The sequence below is a fragment of the Barbus barbus genome, assembly GCF_936440315.1.
Source record: "Barbus barbus genome assembly, chromosome: 2".
Classification (NCBI taxonomy): Eukaryota; Metazoa; Chordata; class Actinopteri; order Cypriniformes; family Cyprinidae; genus Barbus; species Barbus barbus.
In genome coordinates this window covers 27,187,178-27,201,191 of record NC_136730.1, presented here as the reverse complement: position 1 = coordinate 27,201,191, position 14,014 = coordinate 27,187,178, and the positions used below count along the sequence as shown (strand labels likewise).

The window sequence follows — 14,014 nt, the reverse complement described above, 5'->3', positions numbered from 1 at the left end:
CAGACGTCTTCAAACTGTTTTGAAAAGAAGAGGAGATGCTACACCATGGTAAACGTGCCCCCGTCCCAACTTTTTGAGACCTATAGCAGGCATCAAATTTGAAATAAGCTAATTTTGTACATATAATTGTAAAATTTCTCAGTTTAAACATGTATGTTCTTGGTTTATTGTGAATAATATATTGGCTCATGTGATTTGAAATTCGTTTAGTTTTCATTTTATTCAAATTTTAAAAAGTCCCAATATTTCCAGAATTCAGGTTGTACTTTTGCTGAGGAATAACGATAAAGCATGCTAAACAATACTGTTTGGCTGGTTTACAAGGAAACATGATTCTTCAACATTTCCCAGCCTTTATGGCAGCACAAGGATGATAAAATACACAGACATTGCAAAAATACACACCAGTTGTGCATCATTTGCTTTTTAATGTGCTGGGTAAGTGCTGAAAATCCCGTCCATGTTGTAATTGAAAAATTGGATCAATGGTGAATGGACCAAAATCATGCATATTGGACGTTTGTGTATAAATATATACATTTTAAATAAAAGATTTACACTTTTTAAATATACAATTTGATCAATTCAGTCTAAGGTTAAGTACAAATATTTATTCAGTGCCACAGACTTACCTGACTCCTGAACTTGACATACACTGTCTTATATCCACTTTTCTTCAGATATATAACTCATAAAACACTATCTAAATGTCCACTCAAAAAAATCAAATATGTTGCATGATTTTCTCATTAAATTTAGTCAAAAAACAACAACAACAACAACAAAAACATTTATTTAGTGTCTCTTACCTGACGCGTGAAGTTGACAAGATGGCGGCGCTGTTTCTCTTGCAGAGTCACTCAGGCTCGTGCACGTGCAGAATGATCTCAGTGTTGGCTGGATTTGTTTTTATTAGTTTAGTCAACATTTAGCATTCTGAATGTTGACTGGATGTGAAAATAACCATTTAATGTTTTTAAAATATATTTGTGCAGACGTAATATAAAATGTCTTTCTCAACTAAGCCCAAGCAATAAAATTAATATTTTTGTCATTCCAACATTTTGTTAATTGGATTTTTTACAGTGCACCATTTCTGAGATTGTACAGTAAATATACATTTTCCAGGAGGACGTAAAGGCAGCAAAAATTGGAGTCTCCACAAAAGATTGTCTTGTGATAAATTGAATTTGTCTGGACACATGATAATCTATTCATTAACAACCCAGTTTACTAGGACATATTCTGAGCAACCAGCATGTGAATGCGGTTGTCTTGCTATACTTTTAGAAGAAGTACTTCTGATGAGTGAGCATTGATACTTCCCTCTGATTACATAATGACTATTCTGTAGGTTTCGAATACATTGTAACCAGCAGACTGTTTTCTACATGGAAGGGAAGGAATGTGAGTTTTCAATAGCTTTCTGCTTTTACCCTGCACACACTGGTGTTTTACTCAAGGTGACTGAGCTCAACATAGTTTTAATATTTAATCTTAAACACACACACACACACATGCTGCAACATTTCCCAGATAATATTTCAGCTATTATATCAGCTGGCGAGAACTAGCAAAATTCACAAATTAATCACTTTTCTGATATAATCTTTCAGATGGGTTTGTAAAAAGGTCCAGAATTGTTCATGATTCAGTTTGATTCATTCAGACAGTTCACTCACACTGAATCGCTTGTAGCGGTTTCTCACACAGTAACGGGACACTTTGTAAGAAAAAAAACAAAAGGGTGGATATTTACCTACAGTCCACTGTGGGAAACAAAGCTTGCAAATCATTTGACAGTGATGAAGCTGCTCTTGTGTGCAGCTTGTGAACCACTCTTTACTACAGTGAAATCAATTTATATATCTAAAACTAGAGCCCTGAACATGAAATGTGAAAGAAAAATTAGATCTTGTGGTCACAAATTAAGAATTAAGTCCCTCATTTTATTAATTTTATTAATGTTTTATTGACATTTAAATAGTTACATCATGGCTATGTTGTACTGATGGGCCCTTTTCACATTTCTAGGGTTCACAGAAGTCATCATATTTAGGTAAACTTCAGTAGTGGTGAATGCAAACAACAACCTATTTTTTGCCTTCTAATTTGCTCTAATAGCAAAGTAAATGTAAAAACAACATGACTTTTCCAAAGAGGAAAAAAATATAGAGAGATTGATTATGGTGCTAAGAAGAGAGAAATATGTCAAATTTGACGTCACTCTCCCTCGGCCGTTGTACTGGAAACACTCGCACAGCAACTAGTTTTATGACATTTCATTTGAAGGCAATTTAACACAAAGTATAGTGTCGCATATTTAATTAAATTGTGGCTACAATTAAACTAAAATGAAGGAAGAAATAAAAAAAAAATAGTGGGAATGAATTCTTAATTGCGGGCTACAGTATTTTCTCTCTCTCTCACTCTCTTCTGAATGTCATGTACATGGAAAATATGGGGACAGTTTTTGGACGAGGCTACCTGTTCCCCAGTAAACACGCCTGGATCAAGTAAACATGTCTGTATGCATTTCTCCGCCTAAAGTTTGCCATTTATAGCTCTGCTTAGCACGCGGCTTCTGGTTCCTCCTTCCTCTGTTTAATGGTCTAGAATGATTAAGTGTCAGGGTATAAAATTCTCTCTCTCCTAATGGCTGAGGGGAGAAGGAAGAGAGGAAGGGGGTTGGGCAGCACAACAAAGACACATCTTCCCCCATAGAGACTCCATGCTGGGGCTGTCACCAGCTCACCCACACGCAAAACCCCCACTTGTGCACAGTCTTGCCTTTCCTCACCTCTCAAACTGCTGGGTCTGTTAAAAGTGTGCTGCAGAGCTTGAATAGACGGCAGGCCAGGCTGGGGGAATCTATATACACGGGGGGAGGGAGCGCGAGAGAGCAAAAGAGGGGAAAGGGTAAGGAGGCAGACCCAGCCCTCTCGGTGGCCATTAAGCTAACTCGTGGATCAATAATGGTTGCAAGTATGTCTGAACTCAGGCTGAAAGCCTTCTGCACACCCGCATATAATGACAGCCTTACAGAGCAGCTGCACAGATGGGCAGAGCATTGCCAGGGCATGAATCACAAAGAGAGTGAGAGAATAAGCGAGCAGTGGTAAAAACAATGAGAATCCCCCTTGGAGTTTTTCAGTTTTTTTAACACTTAAACACTCGCCTTTCAAGGATTGACATTGGTAGTAGAAAGAAGTTAGTTCACTTGGGCGAGACAATCAGTCATTTTCTCCAGCGTGTACTGCTGCAAAAGTGGCGTGATCTGGACCGCAGTCAACCGTTGACTTTCTGTAAGGATCAACAGGACGTTTTGTGGTCATGTGATATGGATTTACTAAGAAACCACACTTTTTTTGTCAACTTCAGGATGCTGACTTTTGTTCGCATTTTTCTCTCTATTTTTCTCCTCCCTTTCACAATTTATCACAGCTCAAAATGTCTTTATGGACACTTCTGCCAAATTAACATTGCAAAATTGAACAATTCAGAGACATAAAGTACAGTAAAGAAAGCAAAAATAAAAAATAAAAATGTGTTATGAAACACTTCTGCCATATAACAACCACATCAGAATATCACGCAAAGATAGTGCAGTGCAGTTTGGCACACACAGTAAAATGCTAAAATGCTCACTTTGTCTGTTTCGTGTGTTTTCCGGGATAGTCAAGCTGTCTTTAAAAACTCAATGAAACAGAAGTAGCAACAGATTTTTTCCTTCGGTATTGTGACATACTGTATCTGAGTGAAATGGATTACTGAAAAGAGAATAAATTAGGGTGGGATACGGAAATGGATAGGAGTTCTATCCATTGGTTGTTGATTGGATGGATCGGAATGTGAGTTGCAGCTGATTCTAAGAAAGGGGTGGAGTTTAAACGACTGGAATAAATGATTGGAGAACTCCTTCATATGTCAGAGTGAAGTCTGTCATTTTACTGGAAAATTGGTTTATGAAATTTTGATTAAAAGTGACACAAAAATTAATGAAACAAAACAGATAAATAATTCAAAATACGATGCATTTCAAAATTAGAATTGAACAGGGTGAATTTATGTTATATGCTAACTTCAAATAATGTTTAAATAACATAAAACCTTTAATACATGTGCCAGATTTTATCTATACCATTCTATACCAAATTTTTAATACAAGGAAGGGGATTTGATATTTAGAGCAGCGAAAATGAAAGATCAAATGTCCTCAAGTGTAGAAAGGGACAGGAAAACACGTAGAGTTTTGTGCCAAGGCACCGGTATAGAACACATAGGGCTGGTGTATCCAGGCACTGCAGCTGCGGCTGCACAAATATGCACTGTGTAGAGAGCCTTTAAATCAAGATGCAAGCAGGACCTCTCATCTGTTGTGCATGAAAGCTAAGAAAAAGAGAGGAAGAATATGGGAGGAAGGTAGCGAGGGAGAGAGAGAGAGAGAGAGAGAGCAAGAAAGAGAAAGAGAGAGAAAGCCGAAGGAAGGAAGGAACCTTTCTCCCCAAGCACAGTTAGATGGGACGAGGAAACTGGATACCTTGCATAGAAAATTCCTCACACTGGACCTCTTCCCTTAAATCTGTAAACCAGAGATTTCTTCTTGATGACAAACTATAAGAGGCATATAAACCACATATTGCAAGATATCAAGATAATTTTTCACTTTCAAAAAAAAAAAAATCACAAAAAAGTTCAATAATGTCAAAAATGTCAGTGTTGTGTGTATAACATTAACATTCTTCAAATCTTCTTTTTTTTTTTTTTTTTTTCCACAAAAGAACAAATATCAAATAGTTTTGGAATGACAAGAGACTGAGTAAATTATGAAAGGATTTTCATTTTTGGGGTACTACCCCTTTAAATGTGTAATACCACTGTATAATATTAGTTTAAATAGCATTTTTTCAGAATGTAGTACAAAATACATTCTGTTCGTTCTGATTCCACAAAGAGAACAAGTTTAACAGTGACTCTGAAAAACACTGAAGCCAGTGAGTTCATTCATCCATCCCGCCCCCACCCCCCTCAGCTTTAGAGAACATTCCTTTCATAAATCTGTATGCCTGTTTTTTTTTTTTAAGAAACCCGAGAATTCGTGCTTGGTATGTGGAGGGGCTCATTATGGTGCCTGTAGAGGGCACTTGGGAACGTTCAGATATTTCCAGCATCATCTCTTGCAAAGCCTTTCTCATGCTAGCCTGTTCTCCTCTCATGCTAACAGACACACACACACAGGAGTACAAACTTACCCTTTAATCAGTTCTGTGCATTCACGCTTAAGTGTGACAGCCTCTCTTTTCTTTTAGAGAGTAGGTGAGAGTAGCACATTTACAGTACTTGTTTTTTGTGAGTTTATTAAGCTCTGTTTCTAATTTGTCCATGTGTTTTCCTTTCTATGTGGGAGGTTATGTACATGTATGTGTACGTGTAAAACTATCTGAAGGCATTATCTTTTTTGTCATGGCCGCTCTCTCCTTTCAAGCAAGAGACGTTTCCCAGTCTTCTTTCCCCACTGCAGTCTGTTGCATTGTACGGCATCACCCACTTGTTATCCTGAAACCTCTTTCACTCCTGTGAAGAATTAAAAATTCTTTCCCCTGTTCTACCACAACCTGATTGAGTTAAGCCTTTGAACAGACATTTTGTATTCATGGCCATGTTCCATGTTACTCAAAACAACACGTGTCTGATGCCCAGCCCCACAGAACAAATTTACAAAGTCAATGACTCTTGGGACATTGTTGGAATGGTGACCTGCCAGTCAGATCCCTACTACTGCACAAAATGGCTGAAAACAGGCCTTGAACGTAACTGTTGCAGCCGTCTACAGTATGCTACTCCTATTGTAATTAAGAGCCAACACTGCACATGCTGAGCACATGCTTTTTGAACAAAATGGGTCTGCTCTATTCAGGAGATTGCATCATACATTTATTTGAAATACTCTTTTAAGTATTACTCGTTTAAGTGAACAAAGAACATATGCATCTATTCAGCACAACATTCACAAAAATGCAAAAAAGAAAGAACCATTTTTAAAGTATAACAGAGTGTTTTATTTTCTAAGCCAAGCCATTAAGTTAAAATGAACATTCCCCACATGAAAAGTTCAAAATGCTTCATCCTCAAATCTCCGTATTACATGGTGACAGAAATGTGTTCTAAATTAGATTATATACTATTAAATGCTAATCCAATAAACCATTTCAGTAAGGAGAAGTCTCGCACACAAAAGAGTATTCTGTTCAATCAATTATTTTTTACTATTGTTACTGTCCAGCATTTCTGTTCTGCCATCTCAATAATTAAAAATTCTGCTCATGTCTAATCATCATTTCTCTGGCTTACATATTCAACCAGGCCTGTAAGCTCACTCTCTGCAATGACAGCAGGACATCGGCCACAAAGACTTCAAAGACCATCCGCTCTCTTTCTCTCTCGCGCTCTCATTCTTTCCCTCCCATTTCCTTTTAGGCTTTTACCCTCACTGTTTCATTCTTCGTTTATCACACTCTTAACTCTTGGATGTTTGTATTTCTTTTTGGTTAACCAGAAATTCCTTTGCCCGAGAGAACACAACAGGCATTTTTCACATTTATTTTCAGAAAGCCTGTGTTGTCAGACGATTGTTTCATTTGTTTGTTTGCATCAATATTGGATTCACATTTAAGGTTTGTTTCTCAGATTAAGTCGACAGCTCAGCCGACTCACTGTGGCACTTCTACCATGTCACCAATAGGAGCTGGATCCTGAAAGTCAGCAGCCAAACTCAAGTCCTTTTTCAGTTCACAGTCACTTAGCTCTTGAGGGGGTTCTTTGTCCTTCACACCGTTTATACATGCCTCAACCGGGGACTCAAGAACATCCGCAGGGGCTACGTCTGGTGCCTGCTCATGGCATTCCCCGTTTACCTCAGGGGGAGCTGACACAGATTCCTCTGCTGAGCCAGCACTCTCGCAGTCTCCATTATTCAGCTTCAGATCTGTGACAGTTGAGGCAGGTTCCTCGAGGCAGAGCTCATTGCTTGAGGTTGATTCTAAGATGACGATTGTGGGAATGGACTCCTCTGCACTCTTTTGTTCTGCCACAGGTTCAGGTTGTGTTGGCTCTGGGGATGGCTCAGGATTTGCTTGTGTTAGTGTAACCTCAGGGGGTGCATCTGTTTCAGATTCAGGCTCTGTGACTGGTGTGGGTTCCTCTGGGGAAGGCACAGCCACTATGACCTCTGCTGCACTCAATGCTTTGGAAACAGGTTCAGGCACTAGGACAGACTCTGCGACTGGCTCTGGAACCACTGCCTCAGTAACTGTCTCTGGTTCTGATGTCACATTGATGGTTTCTGTCATTTCAGTGGACAATTGACTGGTATTTGCAACCTCCTCAACCACTTTCTCTACCACCTCCTCTGTGACAGGTTCCACTGGTGAGGCTTCAAGTTTAGGCGACGATATAGGCTCTTCTAGCACAGGTTCAGGTTCCTCGAGTGCAGCTGCAGAATCCTTAGCCTCTGGGGGAGTTGCATGTTCCTCAGGTACAGCTGCTGGTTTCTCAGATAGTGTAATAGGTTCCTCTGTTACTGGTGTCTCTGGTGCAGCGGCTGCATCTTCTGTTGCAGCCGTAGGTTTCTCTGCCACTGGTGCAGCTGCTGGTTCCTGAGGTGCAGCTTTAGGTTCCTCTGCTACTGGTGCAGCTGCAGGTTCCTTTGTCACTGGTTCCTCAGGTGCAGCTGCAGGTTCCTTTGTCACTGGTTCCTCAGGTGCAGCTGCAGGTTCCTTTGTCACTGGTTCCTCAGGTGCAGCTGAAGGGTCCTCTGCTGCTGATGCTTCTGGTGCATCTGCAGGTTCCTTGGGTGCAGATACTTCAAGTGCCGCTGCTGGTGTTTCTACTGCAGCTGCTGGTACCTCTTGTGTAGCAGCTGGTGCCTCTACTGCTGTTTCCTCGGATGCAGATGCTGGTACCTCTGCTGCTTGTGATTCTGGTACAGCTGCTGGTTTCTCTGGAGCACTTTCTGGTTCCTTAGATGCAACAGTAGATGCCTCTGTTGTAGCCACTGGTTTTTCTGGAGCAGCATCATCCTTCTTGACCTCTGCTTGTGCTGCTGATGGAGAGGGGGGCTTCTCAGCTGGTGCTTCAGACTCCACCACTGGCGCTGCTGCATTTACTGCAGCAGCATCCTGCGGTGCAGCCTCCGACTCAGTCACAGGGGTCTCTGCCTTTATCTCAGCTGGTTCAACTGCTGCCACAGCACTCTCCTCTTTCTTCTCTTTAGGGTCACTGACATCGTATCCCTTCTTCCGTTTGCTTAGCTTGGCTCCCATGATGTTCTGTGGGAACAAAAGAACATCTTATGTTACAAACATCACTGCATTTCAATATATGTGACCCTGGACCACAAAACCAGTCATAAGGGTAATTTTTTTTAAATTGAGATTTGCATAGCATCTTTGCTTTCCATTGATGTATGGTTTGTTAGGATAGGACAATATTTGGCCAAGATACGACTATTTGAAAATCTGGAATCTGAAGGTGCAAAAAAATCCAAATATTGAGAAAATTGCCTTTAATGTTGTTCAAATGAAGTTCTTAGCAATGCATATTACTAATCAAAAATGAAGTTTTGATATATTTACAGTAGGAAATTTACAAAATATATTCATGGAACATGATCTTTACTTAATGTCCTAATGATTTTTGGCATAAAAGAAAAATCAATAATTTTGACCCATACAAAGTATTTTTGGCTATTGCTGCAAATATACCCCAACGACTTAAGACTGGTTTTGTGGTCCAGGGTCACATATTTACATTTATGCATTTGTCAGATGTTTTTATCCGAAGCAATATCCATTGCATTCCTTAATTGTACATTTGTATTAGTTCATAAATTCCCTGGGAATCAAACCCATGACTTTGTCATTGCTAGTGCCATACTCTATTGTTTGAGCTACATGACTGTGCAAAAAGTTGGTCTAAAACTCCATTGGAAAACAACCAATATTCTTAGCACCTCATTATGGATATGAAACTGTAAAATATAAAACTGCTCACATAGCCTACCCTGTTTCTCCATTTAAAGGGCATTCACTCAATCATTTCAACCCAATGCAATCTCTGCCAAGGACTTTGAATGCAGTCCAATTTTTCCATGGAGGAGGACGAGGCTAAAGGACAAACGGTGACTGGATGGGAATGTTACTTAGTTTTTATAAACTTGCAAAGATATCATTCAAGAACCCAGTCTTACAGTGTGAAGGCAGCAGGCGCTGATTGTATATAATGGGGTAGAAGGATTTGGAAGTGAAACACAGTACTTTTAACTTCTGAATACTCAGAAAACTAGACTAAATTAACAAAACCTAGTCAACAGGTCTAGTTATATCAAGTATTGTATTATGTCTGCATTTTTTTTTTAAATTCTATCAATCTGTATACAGTTTCACTAAAATAAATAAAAAAGTCATATAAAAGTCATTGATTTCTCTTAGCATTTTTCATGGCTAGTTCTGGTTGGTAAAGCAGCTTGGTTTGGGGATGTGTAAAGATAAGTTTCAGGGGAAAGACTGATTAGATAACATGAACTGAATCACATTTGGTCACATTTTTAGAAAAAAATAAAATAAAATAAATCTTGTAAATGGCAAGGAACCTAATTTGTTAATTGGAATTGGTTTCAAATACATATGGAATTTATGGAAGTGTGAGGTAGATTAAATGTTTTTTCTTGCCACAGATATGACAAAGACCTGCAGTTATTGCAGCTCAATTGGATAATATCCTTTAAGCTGCAGCATGGTGGGTTTACAATAGGAGCTGTCCATAGTGCTGCACTGGGGCAAACAAAGACCGGATACGCAGTCATGCCCCAGTCCAACCTGCAGATGAGTCCAACTGCTGAGATGTGCTGTCTATGCAAGCGCTCACTAAAGACAGTTTTTATTACAGCCTCTCACAGCGCTCTGTGCCAGTACACTTCACAGCCTCCATTATTCCTGCAAATCTTGCTTGATGAAGTTACTCATTAATATAATGATGTAAAGAAATTTGCTTGATGGTCTGAAAGTTATGTCCTTGAAGACCGGTGAAATAGCCAGAGCCAATATGGCAAACCAAGTAGCCTGTAGCCATGTCTGGCTGTAGGTGACAATATATGAAATGCATAAGAATATATAATGTTGTGGAAATATTAAAACACAAATATTATTTTGCATTTTAATATATTTACACATTTCCATGGTACACGCACACGATTTAATATATTTTCAAAGACGCATACCCCCACCCCAACACCACCACCCGAGCTCCCCCACCCCTTTCCTCATATCGACCCGCTCCTCCTTACGTTTTAATAAGAATTTTTATAAGCGCAAATCAATGCTTCCTATTTTCTTAACACAATGCGTTCAATAGAAAAGCACCAGTAAAGGGAACTCGAAATACAAAAGGGGTTAAATATTTAACTGAGTAAGAGCTACCTGTAACCCACTGCTTCATTTTGAAATATAAAATAAAACAAAAGCTTTTCTATATATATATGACTTATTTTTACTTTTACTCATATTTTAACCTCCCAGTAGCTACATTTCTTACAGGACACAAGTCACACCTTCCCATAATAATATTAAGCTTAGAAATATTATAAATGTAACATTTTTAAAGTGCCATTCAGACATTTCTAGGAAATCAACATTTTTTTCACGTTCAGTTATTGAGTAACAGAGATATGGGATGCTTTTGTTGTACCTTTTTTAGTTTTTATGAGTGACATATGAAAAATTAGACCTACTAGAACAAAGGACGGCTCGTGCTGTCTGCGCTCAACTATATCTCCAGCCCCAATAAAACAACGCTTTGTCTGGTAAGTGATCTTTACCCATTAATCAAAGAGTCACGACTAACATTTTACTGACCTGCTTCTCTGCTTCTGTGAAAATCCGTGCGCAAGAGTGCGTTGAATGTACTTTCCTTTCTCCTGTAGTAGTGAATGTGATTCAGTTTGAGCCAGTCCTACTCTCTCCCTGAGGTCCAATCTGCGACTGGGCGTTTTTTCTCTTTTCACCCCTCCTGTTAAACCCACGGTTTGTGAGACATCTGTCGTTATCACAGCCTCTCCTGCCCACTGCCCACAATCCATATACCCCCCTCTCCTCCTCCCTTCCCTTCCCCCTCACGTTGTGTGCATATTTTACTAGATTAGATGGGCTTTATAATGGGTTTTGGGAATAATGCCCCCTTTTCTTTCACTTTTTGAAGTGATCTCTATAGCAACCGTATTCCTTTTGACTTGATGTTGGTGGATTTGCCTTTTTTCCACCTGCCTGATTGGTTTTAGCGTGCATTTCTCTTTATGTGTGTGTGTGTGTGTAAGGACAGGGGTTACAGCAATTCTCCACCCCCATGGCTGAAGGAGAGGAGAATGAAGTGAATTGTAAGCAGGCCCTTCAAATTCAGTTGCACAGTATTGTTTTAACAGTGTAAAGTGTCCATGCACCAATCCAGTCTTAAGCAGATATTCTGTTGAAGAAGAACAACTAAATGTAATCATAACTTAAACACAAAGTGAACGGGATTTCATTCATCTGCTCTTATCTTGACAGCACTGAATGACTCATATATTACATTCCACTTAAAGTGGTCTGACACATGGCACCCTCATGTAATTTGCCTACTTGGTGTTAATAGTACAAGCAGAGGTGCGGTGAGATTTTACTAGGCCCGTTTCATGAACTCTAGAAATATGTATAAATAATGCAAAACACACTCCACAACATTAACTGTTCTTGTTCACCTTTTATAATAGGCTTTTGATTCAAGAAGTACTCACCGTACTAAATGACGGTGCTTTAATATGATAACTTTGTATCTTATGTGCCCTCCAGCCATTGGATATGTTGAATATGTCTTTACAAAGACAGGTATTCACTATTAACCTGTTGGGTTACTTTTGGCCTACTATTAAATCAGACACAGAAATCTGAATATTTTAAATCGGTAAATACAACAAGTAGTTGAAACAGACAGTTTTAACATTCATTTTAAAGAGCAATAATGTACATTAGACATCATTGTTGTGCAAAAAAACATATATAATATATAAATTAGATAATTAGATATTTAAAAAAAAAACTGACCCTGGGGCAAAACAGACCAGCTGTGTGGATAATTATAAGTCAATCCTTATGTAGACAAGCCAGTTACATACATATATATATATATATATATATATATATATATATATATATATATATATATATATATATTCATCACAGGCTCATGATTAAATCACACTGAGGGAAGGAATGAACCCACGTGCCCTTTCATCACTGCTAGACACATGGAATGTGATGAAACATGGTCGTGAGAAACTAGTTTCCTCTCCGTATTTCTGCATGTTTTACAGCACAGCTTGCATTTTTTGTTCGACTAAATGTCAAGATTAGAAATCAAACATCAGATACTTGAAATATGAGAGAGCTTATGGTCTCATGTGAAAAATACAAATACATGTTTTATTTCTTGACAGTTTCAATGATCTACATTCATGTCTAAAAATTGCACGTAATGTTTAGATTTCGGTCGCACAGCTGGTATTTTGGTAATTTGTTAAAATGCCCAGCTATTCTGGGTAGAGTTCAAGGTCACTGAGTTCCCAGACTCTGTGCGCTGAAAGGTTTATGATCTGTGAGCTTTATGCCCCAGAGAATGTTTAGCAAGCATATCATATGTGTTTAATCATACATCTAATGTCAACAAAACAACAACAAAAACGTTTGCTCAGCATGCAGCTTTCTTTAAGGGAGAAAAGAAGACAGCAGCCTCTAGTGTCTGAAGAATGATGCTGCAACATTATAGACAAAGCCTGTGAACAAGAGGATAAGAATATTGATGAGAGACAGAATGACAAGAGTAACATTTAAAAATAACCAGTCTTTATGAAAGCTAGATAAAAAAACTAAATCTTAAACTTGATCATCTGAGTTTAAAATAAGATTAACTGCAGTGATAAGAGTTGCTAAATTCAGGTTATTAAAGTTATAAGCATAGTTCACAAAAAAATGAACATTTGCTGAAAATGTGCTCCCCCTCAGGCCATCCGAGATGTAGATGATTTAGTTTTTTCATCAGAATAGATTTAGAGAAATTCAGCATTACTCACAAGTGGATCCTCTGCAGTAAACGGGTGCCGTCAGAATGAGAGTGTGAAGTGAGAAGAAACAAATCTATCATTAGGGTGGTTTAACTTTAAAGTATCATTTCTGTCCATAATGCGTAATAACGCTTCCTCCAGTGAAAAAGTCCATCCCCTGTTGTCCTCTCACATAAAAATCCTCTGACATAATTGTTTCAAACTGTTTTCATTTGTAAATAGTGCTTAAACTGCACATATATACTCCTGGTTCAGTCAAGATGATTTTTCACAGTAGAAAACAATATAATGAATAGAGGACTCCTAGCCAGAAGCAATTGTTTTAACTTGAAAACATCTTAATAATGGACTAGTTTCTAACGAACTAGCAGATATATTGCTTCACATAATGTTAATTGATGTACTGGAGTTATGTGGAATACTTGTGGATTATTGTGATGTTTTACAAGCTGTTTGGACAGTCACTTTGACGGCACCCATTCACTGCAGAGGATCCAATTCGGTGAGCAAGTGATGTAATGCTAAATTTCTCCAAATCTGTTGTGATGCAGAAATAAACTCATCTACATCTTGGATGGCCTGAGGGTAAATGTTCAGCAAATATTAATTTTTTGGGGAACCTGTTATTTTAACTAAAACATCAAAGTGTATGTGAAGATAAAGGCATGATTCAATTATCAATAAAGCTTCCAAGTTTTCAGTTGAGAACACCTCTTTTTCACTTCACTACTAGACAGCAGGGTGTTCATGGCTAAAGAATAAAAGGAAGAAGGTCACGTTACAGGCCTCTATATATGAGTCAGAGTTTTGGCATGTTAATTCTCTCAGGAGACCCCCAGGCCTACCCCTCCACTCCTGCCAGTAAAG

At 38.6% G+C, this 14,014-nt stretch overlaps 1 protein-coding gene across 1 annotated transcript; it reads right to left on the bottom strand.

Annotated features, from left to right (window-relative positions):
- Window positions 1–5,917: 5,917 nt before the first annotated feature.
- On the bottom strand, window positions 5,918–11,118 carry LOC306880059 (uncharacterized protein). The gene is made up of 2 exons (XM_079433340.1): window positions 10,911–11,118; window positions 5,918–8,327 (listed from the first exon to the last, which is right to left on the bottom strand). The coding sequence occupies exon 2, from the start codon at window positions 8,319–8,321 to the stop codon at window positions 6,711–6,713; it is 1,611 nt and encodes a 536-aa protein (XP_079289466.1). The 5' UTR covers window positions 8,322–8,327; window positions 10,911–11,118; the 3' UTR covers window positions 5,918–6,710.
- Window positions 11,119–14,014: the final 2,896 nt, after the last annotated feature.